This window comes from Bufo bufo, chromosome 3, assembly GCF_905171765.1.
Source record: "Bufo bufo chromosome 3, aBufBuf1.1, whole genome shotgun sequence".
In the NCBI taxonomy this organism is placed as follows: Eukaryota; Metazoa; Chordata; class Amphibia; order Anura; family Bufonidae; genus Bufo; species Bufo bufo.
Window position 1 is genome coordinate 563,049,693 of NC_053391.1, and position 10,772 is coordinate 563,060,464.

The window sequence follows — 10,772 nt, forward strand, 5'->3', positions numbered from 1 at the left end:
AAGTATATTCAGTGTGAGGGGCCCGGGCATATGGGGGGCATTGAATAGTCTTGGATAACCCCTTTAATGAAACCCTGTTGTCTTTTCAAGAATAGATACTATTATGTTTCAGAATTAATAAAGGAATTTATATCTCAATTTCTTTCCTGCAGGTTCTGGTGCATACACAGTTCAACCAACTCCTAGCCCAATGATCCCAACAGCAGTGCCAGTTCCTTCCCAGCCACCGGTGCCCGGTAATCAGTACCCCAGCATGCCTCTGCCTGTTCCATTTAATATGGGTAGTGACTTAGTGGACTCTCTTCATCACAACCCTTCAACTAACCCCTACTCAATTCACCATTCCATGCATGGCACCTTCCCTCCAACAGCATGCCGTGTTGGTGGGGCACCTCCACTTACACATAACCCTGCCATAACTATGTCTCCAGCCCCTCCTAACTTGCCATCCTCCCTGGGTTCAGCTGCATCTCATAGCCCTGCCATCGTAGCCGCAATGCAGGGAGGCTCTGCCATCACTTCCAGTCCTGTTTCAGGTGAGCTCAATAGAGAAGGGAAGAAGAATACAGAACGATTGTAGTCATTCTGGGCAAAGTGTGAAATTGACCGGAGATATTTCATAGCAGTGGCTAAAATACTATAATGTACAGTGATTGTGTTACGTAGCTGAATTGTATAAGTGCATTAAAATAAAAATGAAGACCACTACTACTTTGCAGAAATTTCAAGACACCACCTAGTTGTAAAGTATAAGTGCAGGTGCATCTCCTCCCAAAGTGATGGCGGTGGTGTTGCATAAGGGACTCTGCAGGAGAGGCTTCTGTGTCCCTTTTAACCATTTCAGAACAAAGCCACAAATGCATCCTGAATAATCAATTAAAAAATATATTATACCCCGTACCCATATGTTTTCTGAAAGTAGACACTTGGAACACAACATTTTTACAATTCTCTATTAGAAATACAAAGACCTTCTGAATGTAATAGTGTCCTCTGTGTCCCAAGGGTCACTGAAGGCTGCACAGGCAAAGAGATGGCAGTAATAACTGGTGATCTATTCTTCCTGCTGTCACTTCCTGCAGCTTTCACCTTCCCCTTTAGACAGACGTACAAAACCGGGAAGTAACATTTTTATCTTGCTCTTAAACTCAAATGTTGCTCCTGAATATCAGGGCTTTCCTAGTAACATTACTAAAAACGACACTTCTGGGCTTTAGTACAGAATCCCTCTAGCTCTCGTATTGCTGTTGTAGCGGTCGTTATAGGTCTGTGTATTGCATACATTCTTGGTTAAAGGTTTCTATTCTGGAGGGAGACGCTGCCATGCTCATATCTGGAGGTGGACTTTAATTCTACTAATCAAATTAAGTGATAGCACTGCTTGGGTTCATGTATGTTAATATTATGTTAATATGCCGGAGATAATTTTTAAAGCAGAATTCCCATGTTAAGTATTTATGACGTATCCACAGGATTTTTACTACGCTGTTTTTGTAACTGCCACTTGCTTTTATTCTACTGTAATCCAGCCACCCCTGGACCCATTTGCTGCCAGCAAAAACAATTAAAATACAACTTTTATTCACACACATGAAACTCACAACAACCTAAAGGGGTTCTGCAGTTTTTTTACTGATAATCTATCCTCTGATCGGCGGGGGTCCGACACCCGGGAACCCCGCCGATTAACTGTTTGAGAAGCCACTGCCACGCCTGTCATCCACGCCACCATCTTTCCATATCGCCATCACAACTGTGCCTTCCTGATCCCCTTTGAGGCATAATGGCTCCATCCCGCTCCTCAGTATCGCAAGTATAGGACCGTGCTGGTCCGGAGCTATCTGTATCTGTATTGATCGATGTATATTTCTGAGAACTGAATACCCAATGGGGAATTGATTGTGAATTGATTGATTTATTATTGTTTCATTGGCCCCATTAGCTTTGTGGGATTGACATAATGGCACCTTAAAGGGAACCTGTCACCAGGATTTTGTGTATAGAGCTGAGGACATGGGTTGCTAGATGGCCGCTAGCACATCCGCAATACCCAGTCCCCATAGCTCTGTGTGCTTTTATTGTGTAAAAAAAACGATTTTATACATATGCAAATTAACCTGAGATGTGTCCTGTATGTGAGATGAGTCAGAGACAGGACACATCTCAGGTTAATTTGCATATGTATCAAATCGTTTTGTTTACACAATAAAAGCACACAGAGCTATGGGGACTGGGTATTGCGGATGTGCTAGCGGCCATCAAGCAACCCATGTCCTCAGCTCTGTACCCAAAATCCAGGCGAAAGGTTCCCTTTAAGCTCTGTTTGTGAATGGCATAATGGCAATATAACATCTTAGACCGTTTTCTTTACACTTTACACCTTATCTTTATTGGCAGTTTTTCTTTTTTGAGTTCTACCTTATTGCATCATATCTATGTATTCCACCTTCATGATACAGTTGTTGTTGGCTGTCCTCTGATGAGCTGGTGCTCTTTTTTTGGCACAGTGAAACGCGTTGGGACTTGATACCTAATTGGGACATACTTTGGATATGGTTGTACATTGATACGTGGTTATATATATCTTTCTGCGGAGTGGTTTGTGCTTTGTGTTTTGTCTTTTTGCCACTCTTTTTTACAAGGTGTAAGATCATAACCTGACAGACGGACATTTCTATGTAATAAATGGTGATGGGATCCTTTCCTGTGTTAGGGACCGTTCAGGGCATATAGGAGGTTTCTGACACTGGATCGCCCCTATCAGGGCGGCTATTCTGTCTTTAGGTAGGGCATAAATAGATATAGGGTATCTTTCCTCAAATCTATCCTGCCTCATCTTATTCTTTATGGTAGGAAATGGCGTTCAATGATTTTATAACTTCTTTCTATTAAAAGCTACGTTTTAGTGGTGGTTCTTCAGTGATTTCTCCCTTTTTACTCCACTTTCTCTATTATCTGACGGTAGACTAGTCAGAACTGCTTGTGTGAGAAGCCACTGGCAGTGGGGGCTCGGACTTCTCCCTGTTTCCCGTATGGGGCTTAGCCGCACCCAGGCCAGTGATACTAGTCGTGATGTCACTGGGCCTGAGGTAAACTGCGAGAAGGCCGTGGCGCTTCTGCCAGCGTCGCTGCCTTCTCAAACAGCTGATCGGATGCTGATGAACTATCAGGGGGATAGATCATCAGTAAAAGAATAAGCTGCAGAACCCCTTTAAGTCAGACAATTGGTGGTAATGTGGGATTCAGTACCACAATCTTGATAGAAGAAGGCAATAATCACGCAGGTAAATAAACATCCTCCACCATGGCAGTGATGACACAAGGACACAAAGAGCCCAATAATGCTGACTGTAATGCACCTTGGTCTTAGACCATGATCGGCATGGAGCAGTCGCCCTGATAGTAACTACTTTTTAATGGAACCTCCAGGTATAAGGTAACTAATAACTTGAGCCGCTCATACACATTCTATAGAAATAGCGTCAATTGAACGATCGTTACACCTCTGGTTTCCTCATGCACGCTTTAGTCCTTATTGCCCGTTATGGTCATTTGAGTAGTCCAAACCTGAACAGTCACTGATTGCACCATACAGCCTCAACCACCAGCATCTATTGGCCGAAAATATTAACAGTGGCCAACTTCTAGCCGGTGACGGTTGTCTGGCAGTCATTTTAAGACAATTAACCAATTATTGTCCTTGTTGGTTGAAATTGCTCTTTCTGATCATCTTTTCAATAATGTGTATGGGTACCTTTAGGCAACTAAATGATACCTGAGAGTAATAGCACAACTATTTAGCCAGAGTAACCGCTATCCAAAGAAGAACTATTCAGACTAGCTGCAGATTCAGGTATTTGTCACAAATTTCACTGTACTCTTTTTGCTAGTTAGTGATACACGCAGGAAAATCACAGTCTTGTGCAATTTCAATTTGTTTCATAAATTACAAAATATTCCGGTGACCAGAGGTGCCTTTTGATTTTGGGCCATTATGCAAGCTCAGTCTTCTTCATTAGGCCTCTTGCACACGAACGTGTGCGCCCCGTTGCTGTGCTGCGGGCCGCAATGCACGAACACCCACCGTGGGGCAGCGGATCGCGGACCCATTCACTTTAATGGGTCCGCGATCCAGCCGTTCCGCAAAAAGATAGGACTATCTTTTTGCGGTATGGAAGTACGGGAGGAAACCCCACGGAAGCACTCCGTAGTGCTTCCATAGGGTTCCGTTCTGTTCCGCACCATTCCTCATCTCCAGATTTGCGGACCCATTGAAGTGAATGGGTCCGCATTCGTGATGCAGAATGCATGCGGAACGGTGCCCGTGTATTGCGGATCCGCGAATGCGGCCACGGAGCGCATACATTCGTGTGCAAAAAGTTTTACGTTCACATGTTCTTCTGCAGACTGACACTTGGGGGAGCCGTGGCCATGTTTCTTTCATATCTCTGGGCTGGTATTCTCTTTAGACCTGGCTGCTGAGGCTTCCCGCACTAATAGATTTATTTCTTATTAAAGTTTAATTCACTGATTCCTTAATTTTTTTAAAAAAAATTTTTTCTTCATCAACCATTCTTATTCCTCACTAAAATTGCTTATCATGCTAATTCTCTATTCTTGCCATATCATTGAATATATAATTGTACACCCCATTCCCCCTTTATTTAGTAGTGGCACCCTTTAGCTTTTTGGATAGGTTTCAGCTTTGCACTTTGTCAACACTGAATATGCTCTGTCAACTTGCATGAAGATTGTATTAGTTCATTTTCCCCAAAAGTTCTCAACTGGATTGAGGTCTGGATCTGTCAGCAAAATACGCCCCCTTATGTAAGGATAGCATAATACGACTACAGGTCTATACTTCTAGTAGTCAATCGGCATAGAAAATAGTGCTGATAAAGTGCAGTGCATGTGTACACAGCAGACGGCTCCTACTGAGCACACAGCACTAGTTTGTGTCATTTTAGCTACTGAAAGTGTGGGTCTGCATCTATAATATGCTACCATTTCATCGAGAGCATACTCCTCTGACAGATCCAGCTTTAGGCTTCTTGTTCTCTCAGTGGTCCTCAACGTTGAAATGTGTATTTTAGGCTACTTTCACATCTGCGTTTTTGCTGGAACGCTTCCGTTAGGATAATACAACCGCCTGCATCCGTTCTGAACGGATCCGGTTGTATTATCTCTAAAATAGCCAAGACGGATCAGTCTCTAAAACCATTATAAGTCAATGGGGGACGGATCCGTTTTCTAATGTGTCTGAGAAAACAGATCCGTCTCCATTGACTTACATTGTGAGTCTTGCTCCGCATTCCAGGACGAACTCAAAAACGCTGCTTGCTGCGCTTTTGTGTACATCATGGGAACGCAACGGAACGGAATGCATTCTGGTGCACTTTGTTCCCTTCAGTTCAGTTTTGTCCCCATTGACAATGAATGGGGACAAAACTGAAGCGTTTTCCTCCGCTATTGAGATCCGAAAAGGGAAAGCGCAGTTGTGAAAGTTGCCTTATTTAGCAGAGCAGAGCACCCATTGCATGCAGCAACCATTAAGGTGCATATAGATGCTGGGAGGAGCAGTCGGGAAGGAAGCGTTCCGTCCCAACAATCGGCTGCTTGTTAAGTGGAGGTGAACACTATAAGAATGAGTGATGGCTCCTTACAAAATCATTGTTCCTGGAAAGCAGATCACTATTTAGACAAGACGATCTGCTGAAACAATGATTGAGGTGTCTGCACATCAGATCACATCAGAGCGTTCTGCTCGTTCATCGGGTGATCAGCTTTTGTAGGAACGTTTTTTCCTGATAATCTGCTCAAATATCGGGCTGTGTAAATCCAGCTTTACTGTACAGACGATGGTACCTTTTATATCCCACATTACCACTAATTAGGTGCCTCATATTTTCTGACTTAAGTTGTTGGGAGTTTTATGTGTATGAATAAAAGTTCTATTTTAATTGTTTTTGCTGGCAGCGAGTGAATCAAGAGGTGGTACCATAACACATGTAACAGATGAAGCACCAGGGCAGTGCCATGTTGTACAAAATCTATTGTTTCTTAAAGGAACATATCACCTCTCCAGACAGGTCTGTTGTAGTAACTACTTGCATTCCCCAGGTAATAATTCTGGAGCATCTCTTCTTACGACTCTATATTGTGCCATTCCTTTATTATTCCTGCAGTAAAGGTACAGATGGGTGTGTCTGACTCTGTCCAATCAGTGCTGCCAGTGGCCGACTGTGCAGGGACACACCCCCCGAACTGGTCACACCCATCTGTACCTTTACTGCAAGTTGCTGACAATTCATTCATAACTTCTAGTAGAAATGATAAAGGAATGGCACAACATGGAATTATAAGAATAGATGCTCCAGAATAATTTCATGGGGAATGCAAGTAGTTACTGCAACAGACATGTCAGGAGAGAGGACAGGTCCTCATTAAGGACCAATTTTGTGGAGGTGAAAGCATACCATATTTTATAGCATTGCTCCAGTTTGTATTTTGTGAGGATATAAAAACATATGTAAAAACTTTATATTGTTGTGATGCTGCTCTGGCATGAAAGGATTGGGCACTGAAATTCAATAGGCCTGACCCTTCTGTCCCCCGCCGTAGCCTGTCTTAGTCTGCACACCCCCATACACATGAGATAGTCGGCCTCTTCTGCTGACTTGTATATGTATGGACACCTTTATATATAGAAGTTTTACCTGGTAAGCTTAGATTTTCATAACTTCTTGTGTGTTTATTCTTCCAGATCCTGCAACATCTCTGCCTCCAGAATCCATGGGAAACACAGTTGCTCCTGCCCAGCAGTAATATTGGGACAGTTCTTTTATTGGGAGTAACGGACAAGTGGGAAACACTTGTGGAAAGCTTTTTTTATTTTATTTTTTTTCCTACCACTTTGTTCCAGTTACTCCCCCAGGCTAAGAACCACATATTGAGCTCTCCAGGGACATAGTGCCCTTTTTGTGTCATGCCCGTGATTCATGTTGTGTGATGACTGACCTGGACCACAACATTTGCTGCAGTTTATACCTGGACAGTAAAGTGTTCTGTGAGGGATGGACTTTACAGAATTCATAGGTAAAACCAACAGATCCAGAAAAGGAGCTGAGACTGTGGTTATCTGCAATAATTTGTGGGGTTAGAGGATATGCTCTGGACTGTGAGAGCTGATCCAGATATCTGACAGGCGACACGTCTACGAGAGCCACCAGGGAGGTGGAGAATCCCTTCTTTCATTCTATTCAATAGAACCACATTTTGCGGGGCTCCATCCTCCCTTCTAAAGAGAGAGAGCCTAATGAAGGAGACTCCTTTTATTTTATTTTTTATTTTGTATAACCAGAAGTGGTCGCTGTATTGGGGACTTCCATCCAGCACTGCCCTGGTGCAGCAGGCGACCAGGCTCTGTACCTGTTAGCATCTTTGCTTCTGTTGTAACTGGTGTAGAGAAGGTCGCTCTTCCTCAGCGTTGATATCCAGTATGATGCTTATTGCACTGATTTAAAGGTCATTTCGTCGTTTGATGTCTGCTGAATGCTATGAGAATTCTATGTTCCTGTGGCTCCTTTGTACAAAATGGGGAGATGCACAGAATTCTACAGATGGTCTGTTCTTCGGGAGTGGGCCCATTTGTATCTGTGGAAGGAGAGGGTGAGCAATTTTATATCCCTGTGGAAGGATGGCCACAGGGAATCTGTCTCACTCTATAGTGCACTATTTGACCTATTAGTAAAATATTTTAGCTTTTAACTATATAAGCTTTTTTTTTTATTTGGAATCATTGTATTTTAAGTATTTTTGGGCAGGGATTGGGAGATCAGAGAGGGGTTCAGAGTGCACTTTATGGAATGCCGGCTGGGGGAGTTGTTTCTGTTTTTTACTGCAAGGTCTAGAGAAGAAAACATTGGGTGACTTGCTAGCACATTGGAAGGAGAGGCCTTCTCTTTTTTAGGGTGAGTACTCTGTCAGCCTCCTTGGAGCTCTGATAACCACCTGGTTATGCTGATCCCAGCCCTACCCCATCTGTCTGTTCATGTTACCTGTACATTATCCTGTGTCTGTGCATCTTAAGGTTCCCCAGCCATGGGGCATTAAAGCTTAAAATTTATAAAAATCCATGTGAAAATTCTCTTGTCTTATTGAGAAGAGACGCGACTGAGCAGGGGCGGACTAGCCATAGACCTAACAGGGAAATTTCCTGGTGGGCCGATCCACCCGAGCCCTCCTCACGGCTGCCGGCCAGGTACATAATGGGATGCTCTCAGTTTTAATAATGCTTGGAGCATCAGGTACTTATGCACCGCTGCAGGGGGCGTCCTGAACTCAATTGTATCTCCGCTCTCTGGACGGTGATACAGTTGAATACTGTGGCGAGGGTGGCAGTATTTTGTGCTGCACTGTGGTATTTGGTTTTGCTGGGGTGATATTTTATTTTGTGCTGCACTATGGTATTGCAGGCCCCACCTACTTCTGTTGATCCTGCCTATTTGTGCTGTCCTGTCGTCTGTCAATTAGGACCCGTCTACATCATTTGGCCACTTTTAGGCTCCATTCAGACGTCCGTAACGTGTTTTGCGGATCCACGGATCCGCAAAACACGGACAGTGGCAATGTGCGTTTCCGCACCGCACATTGCCAGCACTAATAGAATATGCCTATTCTTGTCCGAATAGGACATGTTCTATTTTTTTTCGGCAACGGAATTGCGGACCTGGAAGTGCCCCATAGAAATGAATGGGTCCGCAAAATGAGGAACGAAATTGCATGTGGAACGAAATTGCGGACGTGTGAATGGAGCCTTAGTCTTTCTTTCCAGGGTCACTTTAAGTTTCCAGTGTGCCCCTGAGACTGAAAAGTATAAACCAGCAACAAAAGTCATGTACAGAAAAGCTGAAGGGGGGGGGGGGGGGGGGGAGGGGGCAGTCTTAAAGAAACTGGCCAGTATACATAATATATGGTGTAAGTGAAAATGTATTGCAGGAGATCTGGGGGATGTGTCTTCTTAAAAAGGTTTCAATCAAATTCGATCTAAACTGGACATGCTGGCCGCTGTGCATACTATGGATGGGAAAGCATAAAATCTGCACGTTACAATATTTCTTATCACATATAGTTATGTGCATGCTTATAACTGCAAAGGAGACACAAGGTAAACTGCTATAGAGCGTTTCTGTGGCCGTCTTGTAGATGTATGCACATCCCTGACTTGTTGAAATGTGCTTCAAATTAACCAGCCCATAAAAGGAGGCCTCTGCGGTGTCTGTGCCTCAGGCCATGTAAAGAGTGTCTCCTTGTTTTTTAGTCTTGGTGTTTAAAGCAAGAATGACATTACACGTAGTGGCCTTTTTCAGGGGAGATGGTGCACCCTTCCAGAGCTCTGCATTTACCGTAATGAGTTTCTGGAAGATCCACTTTGCTCAACTCCTTGATTCTTTAGATATTGCTCAACTGAGAACCAAGGCACACATGTAACAAAGCTTGCGGTGTATGCCTTTTATCACAGAATAAATTTCACCTTCATGTGTGAACACTTGGCTTTACAGCAAGTTACAAGTGTAAATGCAAAATTATAGAAATCTTTATTTCACTCGTCTCCATGACGGCACATCCTGAGACTGACTTTCCTCTGATAGGACAGGAAAAACAGGTGCCGAGAGACCCTCTGGGTTTTCTGGCAGAACTTTTTTTTTTTTTTTTTTTTTTTTGTGGCGTCCCAGGCGGGTTAAATGCACAGAGGTATGGACGGCCGAAGCGACGTTATGACGCGATTCCCTCCGGCCGCCGGGTGGTGACATCAGATTGCTGGGGCATGGCCGAACGTACTGACATCACGTCCAGCCCCTGGTGCAGGCAGCATAGAGATAAAGCCATCCGGCATAAAACACCCTGCTCCCAGAGTGGAGCGGCAGCAGCAGCTAAGACAGCGTGGACAGGACTACCACCATGAGCACCTCTACCACACCGGGCTCAGGACAGGGGCCTGCCACCATACAGGGAACAGTGAGTAGCCGGACTTCAGGCCCCTCTTGTGCTGTGATACCTTACTGTGGCTGACCCTTCTCTTCCTTGTACTTTTTAGGGAGAAAAGGAGTCCTCCTCCTCTGCTAAATTTAAATCTAAAAAATGTGGGATATGCTCTAAACGTTTAACTTCATCTGGGTCCAAGCCCCTCTGTAAGGAATGTACAGCTAAAGTAGTTATAGGGGAATCTTCTAGTTTCTTGGAAGATATAAGGCTTCAGGTAAAAGAAGAAGTGCAGTCCGCTCTATCCTAAGCCTCCCCCAGACCCCCTCCTCCGCCAGTTTATAGAGAAACCTTAACCATGGATAGTGACTCTGATTCTGTATACCCGGATCAGTCGGATCCTGAGACCTCAAAACCGCTTGACTCAGATCAAGATAATGAGTATAATTTTTTTTTAATTTAATCCAGATGATATTGAAGAGTTTATCAGAGAAACTATTCAAATGGAAATTCCTAGGAAACCTAAATCTGTACAGGAAGAACTTTTTGGGGGGCATTGCCCCTGCTCCTAGAGGCTCCGTTCGCCCACCTCAAGTCACGCCCTGCCGTCCTTGATTGACAGGGCCAGGCAGCGCTTGTCTCCTCCGGCCGGCCCTGTGTGCTGGGACTGCGCATGCGCGAGATTTATCGAGCATATAGGGCCGGCCGGAGAAGACTAACGCTGGCCCTGTCAATCAAGGACGGCAGGGCGTGACTTGAGGTGGGCGACGCCCCCTGCTCCTAGAGGCTAA

General features: G+C 44.3%; 1 protein-coding gene across 4 annotated transcripts in view; it reads left to right on the top strand.

Annotated features, from left to right (window-relative positions):
• Positions 1-8,133, top strand: part of SMARCC2 (SWI/SNF related, matrix associated, actin dependent regulator of chromatin subfamily c member 2) — a 101,249-nt gene extending 93,116 nt beyond the window's left edge. For 2 of the 4 annotated variants that reach the window (XM_040425562.1, XM_040425563.1), the window contains exons 28-29: positions 153-536; positions 6,764-8,133. In XM_040425562.1, coding sequence (XP_040281496.1) covers positions 153-536; positions 6,764-6,825 — 446 coding nt within the window. In that variant the 3' untranslated portion in view covers positions 6,826-8,133. The remainder of the gene's footprint in view (positions 1-152; positions 537-6,763) is intronic. The other 2 variants (XM_040425564.1, XM_040425565.1) reach the window with 1 other exon arrangement.
• Positions 8,134-10,772: the final 2,639 nt, after the last annotated feature.